A 21,297-nucleotide genomic window follows, 5' to 3' on the forward strand; every position below is an offset into this window, starting at 1 on the left:
AGGCACTCCTGCCTCTACTATACTTCTGCTAAAACTGAAAAGTGTCTCTGACACACACCTTGCAGATCTTAGGTGCAGCCATTGTGCTCAATGTCACTTTTGTCACAGATCTGATTGGGCTGTGTTTTCTTTTGGTTGTATCTGCCTCTCTCCACATCCACAAAAGAAGACCAAAAATGCTGCTCTAAACTGGTTAATTTCTTTTGTTTTTGGCTCCAAGTCAAACAACCTGGATGGGGCTGATGACATTTCATCTGGCTTCTGATTGTCCTTTTTTACAGTTATTATTATTATTATTATTATTATTATTATTATTATTATTATTATCCCATCCTCCCCAGCCATACCCAGGCTCAGGGCGGCTAACATCAAAATACAGTGGGACCTCGACTTACGAGCTACTCGACATCCGATGTTTTCAACTTATGAGTGGAAAAAGTTGCCGTGTGCTTACAATTTTTTTGACATCCGAACGGAAAACCCGTTCGCGGCTAGATGCGGTTTCCTCGACTTACAAATTTTTCCGTTTTCAATGCATTCCTATGGGAAACCGCTTTTCCTATGGGAAACTCGACTTGCGAAGTTTTCGACCTATGAGTGTGCATTCGGAACGGATTAAATTCGTAAGTCGAGGTCCCACTGTATAAATACATTAAAATGTAAAATTCAGCAATTGACTGAAATACATAGTCTAAAATGGGCCAGGGGGTGGTGGAAGAGCAAGGTTTGGATTTCCTAGTATTTCCTAGAGTTTTGTCCAGAGTTTATTGGCGTCCACTTTGGAAGCACACCTGCAGCATTTTGGCCTCATTTGACACAATTTTATATTTAAGGGTTTCAACTATGGCAGACCTCTGGTGTGGTAGCACAGTTCTTTAAAAGCTTTGTCATTTTCTTCCCTTCCCCATTAGGGAGTCTAGCAACAAGGAGAACAATTCCCACCCAGAGTGGAGTTTTACTACAGTTCGGAAGAAGCCAGAGGCCAAGAAACTGCAGAACGGAACAGTACGTCCAGCCAGAATTTCTTTCTATTCTTTCAGCTCTTTGGAAGCTGCCGCAGGCAGAGAGCTGACACTTGGTGTTTGTAAAACAGTAAAAAATGTCCCCACCTCTCTGTAGATACACGGCATTGCTCCCTGGCAATACTGACTACATTTCAGGGTGGTCAAATTCATCTCTGCAGTTGCAAGGATCAGAACAATGATTATAGTGGTGGTGGTGATGCTTACAACTTTTATTAATGAAGACTAGGATTATGAGGACTGCTATAAAAAAGTGAACTGTGGTGTAAAATTATCTAACTCTTCTGTAAATTGTGTTTAACCTACCGTAGTTCCACCACTTTATTTATTGGGAGGGCACACCGCAGTTTGGAGCCAATGGAGCTTTCTCTTCTTTCCCCATTCATATACATTTATATTATTTTCATTATTTACTGCTGCTATTTTGGGTCTATTTTGATAAAGAAAAGCAGGGTGTTCATTAATAATGTAGCGAGCTCATTGGTACTCAGCTGCTAATGGCATCTCACTAGATTGTCAAGTAAGAGTCTGTAGAGCAGACTGTAGAGCCCCCCCTCCAGTTGCAAAAATCGTGATGAGAATAAATTTGATTATTTCAGAGCATATAAGTACCCCTTTGGCCTCTCTACAGCCATAGCCACAGTGAACTCAGTAGTAGTAGTAGTAGTAGTAGTAGTAGTTGTTGTTGTTTTCTTCATTTTGGGGGGCCACCTTTCAGGACTGACCTTTGGAAAAACAGCCATAAGTTATACTCAAGTTTGCACTTGCAAGAAAAGTTGCTGCAGATCTCTCTGTGGACTATATCTCTTATGAGCCCAGTTTATGCCAACATTTCTCCACATCTGTAGGCACATACAGTGAGGGGGGGGAAGTATTTGATCCCCTGCTAAATTTGCCTGTTTGCCCTCTGGCAAAGAAATGACCAGTCCATAATTTTAATGGTAGGTTTATTGTAGCTGAGAGACAGAATAACAGCAAAAAAAAAACCCAGAAACCCGGAAGACAAAAGTCAGAGATTGATGTGCATTTTAATGAGTGAAATAAGTTTTTGATCCTTTTGCAAAAGATAACTTAGTACTTGGTGGCAAAACCCTTGGTGGCAATTACAGAGGTCAGACGTTTCTTGAAGGTGGCCACCAGGTTTGCACACATCTCTTTGCAGATCCTCTCCAAGTCAGTAAGATTTTGAGGCTGATGTGTAGCTATCCGAACCTTCAGCTCCCTCCACTGATTTTTGATGGGATTAAGGTCTGGAGACTGGCTAGGCCACTCCAGGACCTTAATGTGCTTCTTCTTGAGCCACTCCTTTGTTGCCCTGGCCGTGTGTTTTGGGTCATTGTCATGCTGGAATACCCATCCTCGACCCATTTTCAATGCTCTGGTTGAGGGAAGGAGGTGCTCACCCAAGATTTGATGATACATGGTTCTGTCCATCGTCCCTTCGATGCGGTGAAGGTGTCCTGTCCCCTTAGCAGAAAAACACCCCCAAAGCATAATATGTCCCCCTCCATGTTTGCTGGTGGGGATGGTGTTCTTGGGGCTGTAGGCAACATTCTTCCTCCTCCAAACACGGCAAGTTGCGTTGATGCCAAAGAGCTCGATTTTGGTCTCATCTGACCACAATAATTTTCACCCAGTTCTCCTCTGGGTCATTTCAGATGTGCATTGGCAAACTGCAGACGGGCCTGTACATGTGCTGTCTTGAGCAAGGTGACCTTGTGAGCTCTGCTAGATCTCAGTCCTTCACGGCGTGGTGTGTTACCAACTGTTTTCATGGTGACTATGGTCCCAGCTGCCCTGAGATCATTGACAAGTTCCCCCGTGTATCATAGAATCATAGAGTTGGAAGAGACCACAAGGGCCAACCAGTCCAACCCCCTGCCAAGCAGGAAACACCATCAAAGCATTCTTGACATATGCCTGTCAAGCCTCTGCTTAAAGACACCCAAAGAAGGAGACTCCACCACACTCCTTGGCAGCAAATTCCACTGCCGAACAGCTCTTGCTGTCAGGAAGTTCTTCCTAATGTTTAGGTGGAATCTTCTTTCTTGAAGTTTGAATCCATTGCTCCATGTCCGCTTCTCTGGAGCAGCAGAAAACAATCTTTCTCCCTCCTCCATATGACATCCTTTCATATATTTGAACATGGCTATCATATCACCCCTTAACCTTCTCTTCTCCAGGCTAAACATACCCAGCTCCCTAAGTAGTGTAGTTCTGGGCTGCTTCATCACCGTTCTCCTGATCATTGCAACTCCACAAGATGAGATCTTGCATGGAGCCCCAGACCAAGGGAGGTTGACAGTTATTTTGTGTTTCTTCCATTTGCAAATTATTGCACCAACAGTTGTCACCTTCTCACCAAGCTGCTTGGCAATATGGCAATAGTCTTGTAGCCCCGTCCAGCCTTGGGCAGGTCTACAATCTTGTCCCTGACATCGTTGGACAGCTCTTTGGTCTTGGTACTGTAACGAGCTGGGATTATAGGTAAGACCTCTCCCTTACAGCAGGTGCTTCTAATCTCCGCTAGTTACATACAGTGAAGATACCAGGTAGCCTGACACCTGGCTGGTTGATAGGGGATCAAATATTTATTTCACTCATTATAATGCACATCAATCTCTGACTCTTGTCTTCTGGGTTTCTGGGGTTTTTTCCTGTTGTTATTCTGTCTCTCACAGCTACAATAAACCTACCATTAAATATGGACTGGTCATTTCTTCATCAGAGGGCAAACGGGCAAATTTAGCAGGGGATTTAATACTTTCCCCCCCTCACTGTATGTGAACATGAGGAGCCCCTCATGTAGTCCTGTCCATTTTGAACTGGTTCATTGGTCTCCTACTTATTTCAGTTATTTGTCAGCAAGTGTTTGATTAATGTATCTTCTAACTTTCCAGGACCAAGATCTCATGAAAACCCTGAGCTGTTTAACAATGATAATCAATCCTGTCTTTGCTGAGGTGAGTTTTCAGTTTGAGGTACATCCAAAGCATGTACAATAAAGGTTGCAAAATTTTGACCATTTTTGTCTGCCTCTCAGCTTAAGCAGCAAGACACCAATAATGCAAGCAGGAAGAAAGCAATTGAAGAACTTGAAAAAAGCATCAATATGGCAGAAGCGACATGTCCAGGGATCACTGATAAGATGGTGAAGAAACTTATGGAGAAGTTTCAGAAGTAAGCATGTGGGTTTCATTTCTTAACCTGTATTCTTCTTTAGGGTCTGTCTGCATTGCCTGTAACCTTATTTCCTGCTTTCTGTGTGAGTGTAGGGAAGATAATGGAAAAAGCACTGTCAGCAATCTTAGGAGGTGGAACTGGATTGAAAGAGTCTGGGAGGGTTAACGTGAGGATAGTGAGGAAAATGAATAGTGTACATGGATTGGTAGTCTGTAAAATAAATAAATTCTTAACTACTTAGCTGGGATATAACTGAGCACTTTCTTCTTGTGTTTGTCTCCTTAGGTTTTCGGTTAATGATTCCTCCTAAGAAACTTTCTATCAGTGATGCTGTTTCACATGGACCCAGTAATAGCCCACCAAAACCTACTATAAGCTTGGCAATGCTTTGTTCATGAGCTCCTTGTGCCTTTTGGATCATTGCAACATATATGATGATCGCGGATTTGAAAGGACTTAACTCCATTATTTTGTGATGGGTATACATGCTTTTTTGTATTTCCAGGACATCCTTTTTTGTAAAAAGCAACTTTTAATATTGTAGTTTTCACTTATTTAATCCAGTTTAAAACAAAAAACAAAAACGGTGAGGTGCAGCCTTGCTTCTAGATATAACCGGTGGCTACCAATTGCCAATCTCCGTGCGCAGGATCTGGGTTGACCAGAGATCAATAGAATGCACTTTAGTTCATAGGAAGTGCACGTGCTGTGTTTCAACAACATTTTGTTACTCTCCAGAGACAAGTCTTGTTTCTTTTTATGTCCACATAAGATACAGCTCTTCTGAGTCACTAAAACTAGACTTCAAAACAGCTTTTTACAGGAAAATATATGAGAGCACCTCAACCTATAGGATGTGGCTATAGCACTTGCTCAAACACCATAGTAGTCTTTATTTAGGCCCCTGTAAATATAATACCTACAACAACGCAGGAGCCAACTCCTAGGGGCCGAGGTCCCTTCGGCACACCTGATAAAATATTTGAGCAGGCCAGGCCCCCCAAAGTTGGTTGGCAATGCCATTCATATGGGGGGGTCGCCATGTCATTTCACCAATGATGCAGGGCAGGGCTTTCCTGGCACACCCTCCCCCCAATATTTTATCCTAGTTGGCCCACCACCACGCAACAATATCCTTTTGAAAAATGGGCACAGTGTTTTAGGTATCTCTGAAATCACCTACATTTTGAGAGCAATATGTCATTAGCTTTGCAAGTTAACATGTAGTGACTGATATAGCTTAGTGTACAGTTTGTACGTATTACCTTTTAGGACAGGATTTGAAATAGTCATTCATCATGGTAAGGAAATTTTTAAAGCAATACAGATGAAGGGCAGGGGGCTTTCTGCAATAATGGACACATAGAAATCTGGCTTAATTTAATAATTTCTTCGTTCTTTAGTAAGATTTGGGAGGGGGAAGTAGCTCATGCTTTGTTTTGGGCAGGGGACTTACGGGAATACCGTGGCATGCGATGAAATACCTCACCAGAAGGTATAAGTGTGTGACACCAGCGTTTTGTGTGGTGGTGTTCTATCCTGTAAGATATTTATACACTTATGTTCTTAAAGACATTTACATGCAGTGCATTACCATGTTTAATTCCTCTTCCCCACCCCTATGTATTTTAAATACGTATTTACCAGTTAATATGCAAATAACTGAGTTATAGATATTACGTCACAAAAAGATAGTACTGTGCAGTACAGAGTGATTTTTTTCCATAAAAGGTAGCTAAAATTATAAACTTGCTTTCAATTATATATTTATGGTACTGTTTAGATGGGATAATATCTCCCCCCCCCTTTTTTTTTCAACACAGTTTGTATATTATGCTGAAGTTTGAAGTGGGGTTGTATTTCAGTCCTTAGCTGTGGAACTGTTGGTGTAAATTTATTTTTGATAAAATGTCTGGATGTGTTTAATTCTATGGTTCGGATCTGCACATTTTTTTGTTTTTGCACAAAGTCATTTTAAAGGATTTGAAATATATCTGCCAAAAATTGAAAAGCGTTAAAGGAATGCAAGCAAATACTGATATTTTTTTCTTAGTTTAAAAGTTGCCATTACATCATTTCTTAAAAAAATAAATAAAGACATAAAGACACTGGCGACAGATGGTGGTTTAGAAATGCCAAGGGCAATTATTTTCAATGGTGCCTACACTGTAAAAAAAAATACTTTTAACTCATTTGTTTTAATTTTAAAGAAATGTTTGTTTAAAAAAAAGCTTTCATCGCTATATAACTGAAACACAATTAAAATTTATATCTGAGGGGGGGAAGTCTGGGCATAGTTTTTGAAAACAATAATGTTATGGATTAAATAAAAATATTTTTATAAATGTAAAAGCAGCAAACATTGTAAATATACAGTTGATCTGAAGCTTTACAAAATAACTGCATCACTGAAACAGAACTCTTGTGCTCTTCTCTGTAGCTGTTAGGCCTGTAAATCTTTTTATAGATGAAGCTCCTTTCAGTGTTTTGGGGGGGGGCTGGGGGGAGGGCAGGCAAGGGGGCAGCAGAAGGTTGAGTGGTTTAAAGAAATAAATATTTAAGTTCTGTAATCTTGTTTGGTCCTCATCCTCATTTCTGTGATGCCATACTTTTAAAGCCGTCATGTGCTCAAGGGGAAAGAAGAGCATTCTGCTCTTTTTTGATGCTTTTGGGCACAATCCTACATATGGTCTGTGGGAGGGTGGGCCAAGCGGGCCATAAGAGCTTCCAGGTCTCCTCCAAGGATGAAAGGAGAATCCTTGGAGATGCTGCCTGGAGCTTGTAAGTCTCCCAGCTATGGGTGTGGAAAGCTCTGTAACCACTGCTTCTTCATTGGAACTATGGAGTCAGATAAAGCACACCCCACAAACGCCTCTTTTGTGGAAAAGGTGGCTCTTTAATGGTGGTTTCTCTCCATTTGTCCCCCAAAGGAGACTGCTTCCCATCTATATAGGGTGTGCCAAAAGTATGCATGCACACACAACAAAGATCACTGAGATCCAGCACTGAGGGCCTTCTGGCAGTTCCCTCATTGCGAGAAGTGAGGTTACAGGGAACCAGACAGAGGGCCTTCTCGGTAGCAGCACCTGCCCTGTGGAACACCCTTCCATCAGATGTCAAGGAAATAAGCAGCTATCTTAATTTTAAAAGACATCTGAAGGCAGCCCTGTTTAGGGACGCTTTTAATATTTAATGCTGTGTTTTAATATTCAATTGGGAGCCACCCAGAGTGGCTGGGGAGACTCAGCCAGATGGGCGGGGTATAAATAATAAATTACTGTTTTTATAAAGGGGAAGTTAAATTTCAGGTATGAGAGTCAGATAAAAGGATTATTTTTTCTTTACTGATATTGTGAATGACAGCAAACTTGAGTCAAGAACAAAAAGTGGATTCTAAAGCAGTATACAGTACCTGCTTTGGGGCCACCCTGTATAAAGGGAATTGCCTCTCCATATTTATTAATCTACTAAATCACATCTTCAGAAAGTCCTAGTAAATTCCACACCAATGGGAGGTAGCTGTTGGATTCTTTCCAGCTCTGGGTTTATCAGTATGCTTTTAAGCGAGTGGACTATTTTTGAAAGCAGGGTTTCTGCTTTCATTTAGGACAAGGAGGCAAAAAGACCTTCTTGACTAGCTTTTCCTTTGGGTGGTGTCCACTGACCACTTAACCCCACTGGCAGATTCCTGAAATTCTGAGTAGTTATTGGTATTGGGCAGAACCTGGAGTTAGCAGAGATTCCCAGATAGACAGGTTATTTTTTTCTTCCAGTCTAGTGTATTATAACTTGCTTAGATATATCTGGAAAGTAAGGAAGGGATCCCAGTACAGTTCATGTATTAAAAGCTCTTGAAAGACCACTGCTAGTCGTCATGCTCTACAAGTGAGCGACCCAAAGTGCAAAGCATTCAGGCCTGAGAACTGTTAATAGGCAATATTTAACTTGAATCAGATATTGGTAGTACTTAGCCATGGGACCCCCTAGCTAAAATCTCTAGTATTGCTAGATCTCAGCATTTGAAAATAACACTTGCCCTTCTTTTTGTTACAGGTAGGTAGCCGTGTTGGTCTGAGTCGAAGCAAAATAAAAAAATTCCTTCAGTAGCTATGTGTGCATGCACACGAAAGCTCATACCAAAATATAAACTTAGTTGGTCTTTAAGGTGCTACTGAAGGAATTTCCTTCTTTTTGTGATACACTTGGAATTATTAGCAATACTTGTGGCATATACCTGGTGGCTTAAAACAATACATCTCCATGCTGGAACCTATGTAGAAAGAAGGGAATACTTAAATATGTGCTAGAAAATGACACACACCCAATCATTTCATCATTTAGATAATTATAACAAACTAATCGCCCCCTTTTTAATCTTTCTCCTAAAAGAAAAATGTCACACTGCCAAGCTGTTTGGTGATGTATGAGCTATCTATTTGGGAAGATAAGCCATTCCCATATATCTGTTACAACACTAGTTTTCTATGCTAGGAACTATATCCTGTCCCCGCCCCCCATAGTATGGAATATGTCAAGGAGAAAACATGTAAACTTCCCCTCTTTTAAAATTTTTAAAAAATATAACATCTCACTTATTTTCTTTTGCAGAGCCCTTTGCTTTGGCAGATTCCTCTTGTTATCAAATCCCAAAGTTTTAGTTAATCATTCCTGCAAAACCAGTCATAACCCCAAGGATCAAGGAAGGACCTCCTTCGAAGATCTACTAGCATAACCCAGTCCTGTTGTTTTAAGTAAAATAATTAGATGCTCCCTGTGAAGTCCTGTCCTCAATGTTGGCGGTAGCGAGACAAACTTCTTCATCCTCCCCCTCCAGCTGTAGGCTCCCTGAAGACAAGCGGACCCGTGCCCTGGGTGCTTTCACCACCCTCCCATAGAGAGAAAAGTAATCCGGCAGCATGTCTGAATCAGAGTCGCTGGATTCTGTCCCGCTGCCCACATGGCGCTCCAGGGTTCGCTGGGCCCTGGGAGGTTCTGGGAACCTTTGCTGGGCCAGCACGTACTGCAAAATATCAGCCTTCCTGCTGCTCAAGACAGGGCAAGGTCCTAGAGGCCGGAACTCTGAGCCATAGGGAAATCTGATCATTTTCATGTCAGACTGGCTCCAAGACCTCTTGGGAGTCTGGTCTTGAACGCTGTAGTCAAAGACGCTTCCGTCGTCATCTTGCTCCATGCTAACGCTGCTAAGGTAGGTCATTCTGGGCAGGACCTCTGGTTCAGCCACCCTTGTTCTTGCCATGCCTGGGCTTCTCCTGGAAGGCTTCATGGGTGATTCACCAAACATGTTCACCCCACTGGCTGTTTCCTCAGAAGGGCCTGCCACTGTTGTGTGCCTGGAAAACTGGGAAGGCCTGTCCACATAAAAGAAGACTTGAGGAGAAGCCATGTCCAATTGCTGGTGGATGGGGCCCCTGTAGGGGATGTCGGTGTAAGTCAGCTGTTGCCTAGGGGTCATCTCCCTCATGTTGCCCACAGAGGTGCTTTTACTGTTCCCAGCCAGCTTATAGCTGGGCTGGAAGGATGTCAGCGGGACCCATTGTTCATAGGTGTGAGCTGGCTCCCAATTGTGCTCCAGCTCTCTGTAGACCAACGGGAAGGTGGAGCTGCTTTGGGAATGGGGCAGCAGCGTTGGGTCAGCTTCTGGCTTGGACCGCTCCAATTCATCAGCAAAGATCACTTCCACTGCAGAGTTCCTCCGCCTGCTGTCCAGCATGGGCTCGGAAGTGTGGACTCCATTGGCACTGTGGTAGCCTCCTATGGTGCTATAGACCAGCCGCAAGTCCTCCATCTGGGGAGAGAGGAACAGAATTTCACCTAAGGAGCAGTGTTGTTATAGCTGGTGGGGCATAATGCAAGGATCCTAAGCAGTAGGTGGAGCCAGAGCCAATGATGGGTGGAACCAACTAATTTGCATCTTAGCCCCCTCTTCCTGCACCCTGCTGAGTTTTGCAGGGGCAACATTTAGACTAAGGAGGAGGAAGCCGCCACTCAGTGCCTCCCCCTGGACTGAACTTAAGTTTTTGAAAATGCAGTCAGCTTAGGGTTGGTTGGGCAGTTCTCCATTCACCCCAATGGACCAGCTGACATGGTCTTTCTTTGGCAGTGCAGTCACAGAATGGTGTACGAAGCCCACCCTTGGGAGTCTCCCTAAGTTCTTTTGGCCTGAAGCCAATTCCCTTTCCCCCTGGTTTCCTTCTCTTCCCTGTCTGCTGACAACATTCTGTACAGACTGGATGTTCACAAGGTGCTTGTTAGGCAAGGTGGTTTCCTTTCAGAAAAAAAGTTTTTGTTTTCTTTTAATGCACATCTATATAGCTAAGGAGTCCCCCGAAAATGTAGAAATAACTCTTGGTTTTTGGGTAGCCTTGTTTCACTTCCAAACTGGCCATCACACACCCAACTATGTTCACTATTAGAGGGGAGGAGAAGGCAAAATCAGAATCCTGAAGAGGCCTAAGAGGCCGGCTGCCTCTGTTGTGAGAGTGTACTTTAGGGTCATAGGAAACTTGTTTTTAAATTAACTCGTTTTCTTCTGCCTATTTGCAACTCTTGTGTGCATCTTTTAATATGCCACTTAAAATCTGCCTTTTATATATTACACATTTTTGTTTTTGTTTTTGAAATCATCTGGTTCATTGAAGTATTTCAGTTGATTGATCTAATGGCTTAATCAACTAAAGAGTGGAGGCCTAACTGAAGCAGCAAAAGGAGCGCTGCTGCCTGTTATTTGGGAGGTGTGTTCCCCCCTGCACCCCAAAGTAACATAGAGCCTGAATCTAAATAGATGAGATCCAGTCTTTTTCTTTCTTTTTCTCATATTTCTGCACTTCCCTACCCACTGACCAAATGACTTACTTGTTTGGAAACATCTGTAAGTAGGTCTGGTGAGGACTGGCACTGTCTCTCATGGTACCGAGAGGGATAGTGTTTCCTGCAGTTGAAATTAAGGGAAAATTGTTAATGTCCAATATAATTCAAATCTGATGGCAAGGAAATAAAAGCATGCAACCAAAATGCTCAAGGAGAGTGACTCTCCTGTGAAGAAGGTTTGCACTGTTTGAATTTTTAGAGGAAAAGTGATGTTAGAATGTTAGAAGTTTATAAAATTGTTTGTGGTACGGAGAGTGGGTAGAGAAAAGCTTTTATCTTATCTTATGGCTGTGCTCTGCTGCCATAGATAGAGGCAGCAATGCTTCTTAGTCCAGACAAGCCAAAGTATTATTTTGAGGGCACTGCTTTTTCAGGTAGTCACTATATTTTCCCCATTCTTTTTAATTTTTTGTTTGCATTGGTCTCTAATTGCCTCTGTCAGTTTAGCCAATTCTAAATGATCAAATAGCTTACCTTGACATTCTTTTTTTGTTGAGATTGTTTCATTTTTCCGATTTTTGGCCATTTCCCCCATGCCGCTAATTGAATAGGTTTACCTATATCTATTGCCCATTTCACCATTACTTCTTTAACTTGTTCGTCTTTCACATCCCATTCTAGTAAGATTCCACCATCTCCCATGCAGGTTTCCTAGTTCAGTACAATCGGCTGGAGAGCTTCTGCAGACCATGTAACCTTGCACAGAAGTTAACTTATCTGCAGTATGGAGGAGGAGGGCCTTATCGGTGGTGACACTTAACCAATGGAGTGGTCTTCCAATAAAAAGCAGGCAGGTACCAACACAGGGTGGCTGCTGCCAAAAAAATTTAAAATGCTAGTTTTCCCTTTGAAAGCAATAGGATTTAAGAAAAGCACTTGTGCATTTAGAAGATTGATATACTTTTCACAAATTCACAAAGTAGGTCAACTCTGAGTAAATTCCTACTGGAATTATATATGGAGCAACTCTGTTCTTGAGAACTTCACTGCCATACTTTTAATTTGAAGGGAGGGCATCAAACAGGACCCTGGCAAGAAGGCGGGAGTTCTTATTGTGGAAAGATCATACCTCTCAAAGGGCAGGCTCTTCAGTTTTCCTTTTATTCCATGTTCCAGCAGCTGCCGCTGAGTCCTTCCGCTGCCATATTAAGGACAGGAAATAAATGAAGACAGTTGTGGCATCCTCTCCCTCAGACTATTGTTGCTCACTTTTACACTACATCAGCGGTGCAGCAGCAAATTCAGAAGCACAGGATATATGACGGGTTTTACTTGCTCCTCTGGCAATATGTTTTGAGCCAGCGGAACGTCATTGCACAAGCTTATGCGAATGCATAAGCCGGTTGCTGGAAACTTTGTTGCCCGATAGATGGTGTGAACTGCAGCACACAATGAGTTTTTCACTAGCACAACTGTTGCGCTGGATTCCTCTGTTGGGCAACATTAATAATGGCGATTTACATTACTTGCACCGCACCCCCAATGTGTGTGGGGGCTCCACCACCCCCAAGGTAGTGGAATAAACTGGGGTGGGGGGAGAGAAACATGCATTTGTTTCAGTTGACTTAGTTCCTGAATATGATTGTGGGTCAGAATGTCCTTCCTATCTTACCAGTATCGGAAACTGGAGCCCTTGCTGCACAAAAAGGCTTTGGGTTTTGACTTTGGCTCTTCAGAGAGTCGGAAAAAAGCATGGTATTCCACACAGGTCTTCCAGAAGGCTTTGCAAGTGTCTCGGCTTGCCATGGTGAACTCCAGTGTATCCTTGCACAAGGCCTGAGGCAGAGAGTAGGGATGGGGGAGAGAGAGAGAATGTGTCACACTGTCATGTAATGTAGTGGTTAGTGTGCCGGACAAAGACATGAAAGATCAGGGTTCAAATCTCCACTTAGTTATGAAGCTCACTTCTCTCCAACTTCTAGTCCAACTTCTCTCAGCCTAGCCTACCTGTTGAGATGATGAATTGGGGAAAGGAAGAACACCTTCCAGAGGTTGTTGGGTCTCCATCTCCCGTCAATGCAGTTAATAATCAGCAATATCAGGAAATTCCTCATCTCTGTTCCAAAGTTGCTATTGTATTATACCCCCTCATTCCTCCAAGCAGTTCATGGCAGCACACATTTCTCTGCTTCTACATCCTCTTTGCAATCCTCACAATAATTCTGTGAGGAAGATTAGGTGGAGATATAAAATTGGCCCAAAGTCGCCCAGTGAGTGAATGAGCGAGTGAGTGATCAGGGATTTGAACCTGGGTCTCCCAAGTCCTAGACCCAGGGCTTTTTTCCCCAGGGGGACACATACCCTAAACATTTTGTGAACTTAAGTTTGGCCTCATTGAGGGGCAGTATTTCAATATGAATAGGAAAATGAGAATCCCCCTAAACTTTTTTTTAGAAAAAAAACACTGCCTATACCAATAATCTAAACACTGAACACTGTTTATTAATGAAACAGGGAACAGATTTAGCTTCATCCTCATGGCCTGCCTGCAACCCCGGTGCCCCCCTTGATTTTATCGAATGGCTGCCATTCATTTCTCTATGGAGAAGAAGTAAATCACTGCAGTTTGAGGATGCCATTGCAATGGGAGGTGGAAGCAGACCACCATGTCTGTCAGTGGGTGGGTCAGCCTACTCTCTCCTGTTTATCCTGTGCACCAATATGCACAGCTATGCATATGTTGGCTAGGTGTATGAGAGGCTAGGTATATGAGACAAAAAGCAACAAAAGCCCCCCCCCCAAAAAAAAAACCGGTTTATTGATCTGATGCATTTCAGACACTCAGGGAAATTCAGTGAAAAGTGGAGCATAATAGCTACCTGTTCTGTTTCTTAAGAGACAAGAGAGATAGAACATCTGAATTCTCAATCACTGTTCTCTGAATTACACTGTGGAAGGAGGACCAGTAGGGTAGGAAATGCACCGGATCAATGAACCCGCTTTTCGTTTACTCCATTGTTTCTTTGATTCTATTTCCAGTAGGTTAATGAAAACCCTTAGAAAACGTTGTGGTTACAGGTATAAATCAGGCCAGTTTGCTATGTGAGGTTATAGAAAACGCTTGAAAGGCATTTTGGAAATTCTGTCTCTTGGTCATGCTGAACTTCCAGTATGTTTGATGTCACTGGTCATGCAGTGTTGTGTGGAATTAATGCAGTGCCACTAATGACTTCTCAAGAGGAGTATGGTCCCATGTGAAGAAACATATTCCAGTGCAGTGCCAGCCTCCACATTAGACAGACCACAGAAGGGACCAGAGGTAAATAAATTTATACTTTAAGCCAACTTGTGTTTCTACAAAACTACACGAGGGAAGAGAGTTTCCTAGGCCTTACTGAAATGTTGGCATGGAGTTTGATCAGGAAATGCTTCCGCTTGAAGCTCAACTTGCGAATTTTGGACCAGTTGAAGGTGTTAATCTTCGTATTGCCCTGAGGAGAAAAATAGGCACACTGTGTGAGTTACACAAGAGGAGGCCATTTTGGGCTAGGATGGTGCAACATGGTTGTTGTTTGCACCCTGCAGTTGGTGTGGTGGGAGAACTCTCCAGTGTTTGACAGTGAAAAATAATAATGTTTGGGGTTAACAGCATGCAAAAAGAAGGGGGAAAGGGAGGGGGTCCATCACAATATTGTAGCATTAGTCCCAAATAACAGCCTGTTTGGGGCTGTTCTTCCAAAATGGGGTTGGATGGATCAGTCCATTTTGGTTCTTTTCCATTGTTCATTTTTTAATTCATTTCACTGCACATATGAAGTGATTTTGAACATTTCTTTTGCAAGGGAAAATTCATCAGCACTGTATTGCAAATTTCTCCTAAGAAATGCGTTTTTGTATGTAATTCTGACAAACTTGCCTGTCTAAGTAGAAGAGACTGTTGAGCCAGCAAAACCATTTCCTTTGTTAAGCTACTGGCATTGGCAGGCCAGTTAAGTACTGCTACCGGTATTTACCATCTCCAAAGGCATTGCTCTGTTGTGATAGAAACAAATGGGTGGGCCTTTCCCACCTCACCTGGCTACATGCCACCTCATCCTAAGGGGAAGAACACCTGGTCAAGGGGGTTTCTGCTTATGTGTGAGTTTGGGGGCTGATGCTAGAAGCTGGAGACAGGAGGCATGTCTACTCTGTGCTGGACCCAAGGCTTTGAACTTAGGGCTTCCCTGGAAACCTAATGGGTAAAGATCTGTGTTCCATCCTATGCTCAGGTTGTATATAATAAGTGTAAATAAACATGCATATCTAAAGACACCACAGTCTCCTCTGACCTTCATTCAAAGGAAACTGAACCCTAGGTAAGCACAGCCACCCCTGGAGTCTCTCACTGCTCTGAGACCGGCATACATGCAAACCTATGTTCTCTGCCATTTCTTCTTGACCTGGGAAGGTTTAGTTCTCCTGAGCTTGAGAAAACTCTGGTCGTGATTTCATTTTCTGGCTTCTTCCCCAGTTGGAAGTGTGTCTGCCTGGGCCTTTCAGTGCCCACATTACACAGCAAACACCAACCAAACTATGTATTTGCTCTGCAAATATGCTGTGGAGTCTCAGTACAATGTAATTGCCCCAAAATTAGGTGACTATTTTTGGCAGAAGATTATATGGTCAAGCGATGTCTAGCTACCATGTAATGCCAAGTTTTGACATTAGAGCATTTTGGTTTACCAGGGGAAGTCAGAATTGGAGACGCCCACATCAAAGGGTGCTGGAGAAAGAGTCTGGCTCTTCTTTTAAACAGCAATGGCAGCAGGGGTGAGCCCAGAGCAGCGAGAAGCTGAAGCACAAACCCAAGATTCATCACTAATTTCTCCTTCCATGTTCAACAGGAAGCTAATACCATGAGCTGAACCTGCAAGCAGGAAGCTTTTGATTAACAATACAAGTGACCTTGGCTGAATGGAACAGGCAACTGAATACTCATTATAGAAGGATTTGGGCCATACAGAAGGGCACTGCATATATTTTTTAAAGCATCATATGAAGTGATGTGTGGAATCTCTGTTTTAAATTTGTTTTGACATATTGCAGAAAAGCAGTGCTTCAGCAGCACTAAGGGGCTTTGCTTGCTATGAATGCCGTTAACTGTAGCAACTTTGCATTTACCTCCTGAAACATTGACAGGAGAAGCTTTTCTCCTTACCCGCAAAACCAGGACTCCCATGTGAGTGACAGCCAGATTGATCTGGGTCCCTTCGCCGTCACTGGCTGGATGGGGCCTGATCCCATACATCTCTAGCTTCCTCGCTATGTCCAAGAGCTGCACATCTGATTCAGCAGGAGTTTTGCCTCTAGAAAGAAAATATTAGCATTCCAGCACCACCATCAAGTAAGGGCTCATCCAGGGGATTCCCCCCCCCCCATCTCCACATTCAAATCCCCCACAGTCCAGATATGTGGGGTGCTTTTCCTGACCATGAGTATCCTTGTAGAGTGTTGTTGTAGTCATTGATTATGATTAAATTTCTATACTGCCATTCATCTGAGGATCACAGGGCAGTTTACAAAATAAGGATATAGAAATATATATCATAATAACAAACAATAACAATACTCCCCACCACAGTTCAAAAGGCTACAGTTTAATTAGCCAAAGCCCTAGGAGAAGAGGAATGTTTTTGCCTGGTGCTTAAAGATATGTAATGAAGGCACCAGGTGAGCCTCCCTGTGGGAGAGCATACCACGAACAGGGAGCCACTGCAAAAAAGGCCCATTCTCATGTTGCCAGCCTCCAGACCTCTTCTGGAGGAAGCACACAAAAAAGGGCCTCAGATGATGATCACAGGGTCTGGGGCGGTTGTCAGATTTGGACAGCAGACCTGGGTTCAAATCACCGCTTGGTCTGCAAAGCTCAGTTGGGGACATTGGGCCAGTAACCCTCTCTCAGATTAACCCAGGCTGGTGGTGTGGATAAATGAACACCACCATGAACATCACGGTGGAAAAGTCAGATCTAAATGTGGGGAAGAACAACCATCATTTCAACATTATGAAATGTAAAAACAAAACATTATTAAAGAACATCTCAGACTGCTGCTTTGATAGAAGAAAACACTTGATTGGCAAATACTCCGCAGAAGGCACAGAACAGGATATAAACGCCATACAACTCCCTGAGAATCTCTGTTTTGTTTTGTTTTTCGTGTGAAGAGCTAGAAACTCACAGAGGCACACAAATAATGTTTGCTGAGATTTCAGAAACCAAGAAAATAGTTGAATAAGGTTTGTAGTCCTTGAAGGGGGAGGGCAGCTACAGAATTCATTTGCCTAACTTATACAATTTGTAGAACCCACATTTTCTGTGCACAGAACTTAATTGCAGAACACAGCAGCCACAGTGGTGCTTCCAGGTTCTGTTCTGCCAAAGGTGGAAGTGGCAAGCAGTTAAAAAAGAAGGACTTACATATGTTTCTTGTGGTAATGCACGATCTTGTTCACCAAACACTCTTGGTTTAGTAAATATTTGTGTGTTTCCAGGTGCTTTTGATCCATTTCTTCGTGATAATCTCCCAGGGCCGCTGCAATGTGAAACCATACAAACTTAGGCTGCATACACACTAACTGGTTTATAGCACAAAAATATAGCTTTTCTCAATCTGGAATTGTTCATGCTCGTCCTCATCATGTGGCTTTCCATCTTGGTGGTTGTGGTTGCTTGATGTGCACTTGAAAACCCTCCCCTTGGTTAGGTGGCCCATGCCATTTCCTCTTTCCACATGCCCCAGGTGAATGAAGAAGGAAGTGGCAATTGCAGTCTTGGAATATGCCCACCCACAATGCCGTTGGGCAGGTGTGAATATGTCTCCCATTGCAGGGATTGCCAACATCTGCTTTCAAAATGACATAATGCAGAATCAATCTGCAATGAGCTTTTCTTTTCAAAATGAACCTGGCTTCTCAAGAAGCACTTTTTAGTTGCAAAAATATATGCAATGAATTTAGATTATGTGCAGACTACATAGAAGAAAGCAAGTACTGCATTTTTGGAAGACCTTGAGTCATAGAGTCGACAGGCTTGCTGGAACTTTTTTTTTTTTAACCCTAAACAACCAACCAGACCCAAGAAAGACAGTGGCTGGGCCTGGAACAAAATGCAAAATTGTGGTTCAGGATGTCAATTTCAGTTTCTCATTTTAGTTCAGTTCCCTACATTTTCGCATCAGCTTGCAAAGCTTTTTTTTTAAGTCCTCATGAAAATTAATCTGCCTCTTAATCCAAATTCCTCCTGGTATACACATTTACTCTGATATATACATTTTTGCAAGCATATATGTTTGTTGTCGTCATTAAGGCATGCATCCTTATGCACACTTTCTCTTGCTATACATACTTTGGGGCACATTATTTGGTTGGAGAACAGTCTCACAAAATTCAGTGAAGCACAAATTGCATTTCCATCCACATATTGTTTCAGGAGCTGTGAAGAGGAATTTCGACGTGTTCAGCTTGCCATGCAAGGCTGAGAAAAGCTGAATGGCTCACATCTTACTTAACATTTGCAGGTTCAAGACCCCTGTGGACACTTTTGCATTTTGTCAGCCTCGTATAGACTTCTGATGTCCAGGCCAATGCTGTACGTACACTGCAAAAGGTGCGATACCATCAGGGCCGAGCTGTTATCGCTGCAAGGAAGTCTTGCACAGGCCAGATCCTTCTTGATTTGGAGAGTGAACAGGTATCTAAAAACCATTTCAGATATGTTACTGATAGGAAGACCACCCTCAAAATTTCCCTGCCCCAAAGCAGATGTGAGGGTAAGACCCTTTTCTAGTGGTCATATGCCAAAACACACAAATACATATCACGCATCAACCCTTGTTTATCTTGACTAAAACAATTCTGCAATTTATCAGGCATCGTTCTGTATTCGTGAGATGCACCGAGACAGATATGGGTTCATCTAGCTGAGAGGTAACAAACGAAGTAGCTCTGTTCCAGACACCAAATGGGTGGGGGCCCCCTCCCTCAGCTCGCTGGGAGCTGGAAAGACAAAAGCCATGGTGTAGAGTTGGGTTATGTGAACTAGAAGCTGGAGACAAGGCAGCAGGCTTGGAAGGCAGAGAGTCAGAGCCATGCTTGATTTCCGCTTGAATCCAAGGCTGTGAGCCCCTCTGTGGTAGGCTCAGGTTGCATATATGTGTAAATAAACCATATATCATAAAGACACCACAGTCCCTCATTCCAAAGGAAACGGAACCCTGGGTAAGCTCCTGGAACTCCTGGAATCTTGCACGGCTCTGAGATTGTGGTGGCAGGCGACAATATCAACCTGAACAGCACATCATCAGTAAAACCACGGTGACTGGTTTACAGGCCGTCAGGAATCGAAGATCTAATTTGTTTAGTTTGTCTTAGATTCATGTGCAAGAATAAAAGAAGGATTCTCAAAGTATTCAGTTCAAGTGTATCTGCATAAATTTGTTTATTGCCAATTGTTTATCTGCTCTCGCTGGGAAGGCAGAAGGGGCAAGGGAGTTATCCCTGCCACTTAAGCCTTGTGTCTAAATGGCTACACATCCTGCTTAACTGCTTTGCCCCTCCCATCCAGCTTCTGCAGTCTCATTGGTTGCTGTGCACTCTTTCAAACCTATCTTCAACATCTTATGGGCTAGAACCGTGGATTTCTCTTTAAATGAAAGCTACGGGTCCTGCAGGATGCTGAACCGAATGCCTAGTCCCAGTTTCTGCGCTACTTGTTGTGCAATTGTGAAGTACAGATATGGCCCCCTTCCTGTGTAGGGGTTTGGGCCAGTGCATTCAAAGTGTTGATTTTTACTGCACCTTTTACCAAGCTTCTATACTTTAAGGACGCTTGCATTCATGGGGAGCAAAAATGCACCACCCACGAGAAACTATGCTTATGCAAGCAGTTCCAAGTGTCCTGAAAATAGTCAGTAGCTATACTGATAGCAGCCAGTCTGGTTAGCGGTTAGTTAGAGTGTTGGACTAAGACCCTGGAGACAACGGTTCAGATCCCCACCCAGTTATGAAGCCTTGAGCTATTTGGAGGAAATGTGGGATGTAAATATAATAAATCATTTTAATAATAAATAAATATTATCATCACCATAGCTTCATTGTCTCAAATGCAACAACACCTAGATGGAGATATATAGATATAAAATGAAGAATGAAGTTATGTATTATTTAGACAATGCTCTCCAGATGTTTTGGATTATAATTCCCATCAGCTCCAGCCTGCATAGCTATATATAGGCTGAGGCTGGTCTGAGTTGAGGTGAAAAACATATGGAGGGGACCAGGCTGGTAAAGGCTGATTTAGTGTTTTTGCCCAGCATTTAAAACTCCCATTGTTCTAGGTGTGTTTTGAGATAAGGAATTTCATTAGCACAAGCAGTTTCTGAGTTCTGGACAGTAATGCACCAAAGAGATTTCAGATTAAAACTGCAGAGTGGAAGGAGAGGAGAACCTTTTTCTGCCTCCCCACTTCCAGCCACTCTCTGAAGATTGGAGAAAAGGCCCTCTTAAGAATATTATATGGGTAAGCAGGGGAAGCATAGCTTTGTTTTTGTTTTTGCTGTCTTCAGATGAGGACTAGACCGTGTGAAAGGTGAATATAATATATAGGCTGCAGTTCATTCATTTTCACCTTTTGTTCTTGTTATTAAAAAAGTACGCCTAGACATTCTGTTGTTGCGCCCATAACCTAGGTTTAAGGTACCATTTAGCTCCTAGCTTTCATACCTCAAACACTGCATTTGCCAGTTACATAAAAGGTCAGGGAAAGGAACGTTTTGAATTATTTTAAGCATTTAATGAAACCCCCATTCATAAAAACCCTAAATGAAATTATTTCTAAATGTAACAAATGCAAAAACAAAACCAAGAGGCTGTGTAAAAATAAAACATACCTTGTCAGCTCTTCTCTCAGCTGGCCCGGATCCACTGGGAAAAATTTCACCATAAATTTGAAAAGAACTTCCTTAGGATCTTAAAACACAACATCTTCATAAGTTTGGTTTCAAAGGTCTGTCGGGAACATTTACAAATCTCTTCATTTGCACACAGCCTGTGGAATCAGCTTTTCTGAGCGCTCTAGACACCTGCCCATCATCTCCATGTGCTGAACTGATTCCCCCATGGCTCTAAAATGCTACATCCAGGCATGGGAGAAGCCTGATCTGAGACAGAAATGCTCTGGCCTCCATCCAGTGGGGCACAGTGGTTAGCATGTTGGACTGGACTGTGA

The 21,297-nt window shown here is 42.8% G+C and overlaps 2 protein-coding genes across 3 annotated transcripts in view; one reads left to right on the forward strand and one right to left on the reverse strand.

Moving 5' to 3' along the window:
• STK26 (serine/threonine kinase 26) overlaps positions 1-6,775 on the forward strand; it is a 61,413-nt gene extending 54,638 nt beyond the window's left edge. Inside the window, exons 9-12 of one of the 2 annotated variants that reach the window (XM_035102018.3) lie at positions 912-1,005; positions 3,923-3,985; positions 4,066-4,202; positions 4,491-6,775. In XM_035102018.3, the coding sequence (XP_034957909.1) occupies positions 912-1,005; positions 3,923-3,985; positions 4,066-4,202; positions 4,491-4,515 (319 nt within the window). In that variant the 3' untranslated portion in view covers positions 4,516-6,775. Of the gene's footprint in view, positions 1-911; positions 1,006-3,922; positions 3,986-4,065; positions 4,211-4,490 lie in introns of both variants that reach the window. The other variant, XM_035102019.3, reaches the window with a different exon arrangement.
• FRMD7 (FERM domain containing 7) lies at positions 6,242-21,077 on the reverse strand. The gene is made up of 9 exons (XM_088665199.1): positions 20,960-21,077; positions 18,669-18,766; positions 17,491-17,605; positions 16,231-16,378; positions 14,429-14,524; positions 12,706-12,869; positions 12,163-12,231; positions 11,079-11,154; positions 6,242-10,011 (listed from the first exon to the last, which is right to left on the reverse strand). The coding sequence occupies exons 1-9, from the start codon at positions 21,010-21,012 to the stop codon at positions 8,953-8,955; spliced, it is 1,878 nt and encodes a 625-aa protein (XP_088521325.1). The 5' UTR covers positions 21,013-21,077; the 3' UTR covers positions 6,242-8,952.
• Positions 21,078-21,297: the final 220 nt, after the last annotated feature.

This window comes from Zootoca vivipara, chromosome Z2, assembly GCF_965207765.1.
Source record: "Zootoca vivipara chromosome Z2, rZooViv2.hap1.1, whole genome shotgun sequence".
NCBI lineage: Eukaryota > Metazoa > Chordata > Lepidosauria > Squamata > Lacertidae > Zootoca > Zootoca vivipara.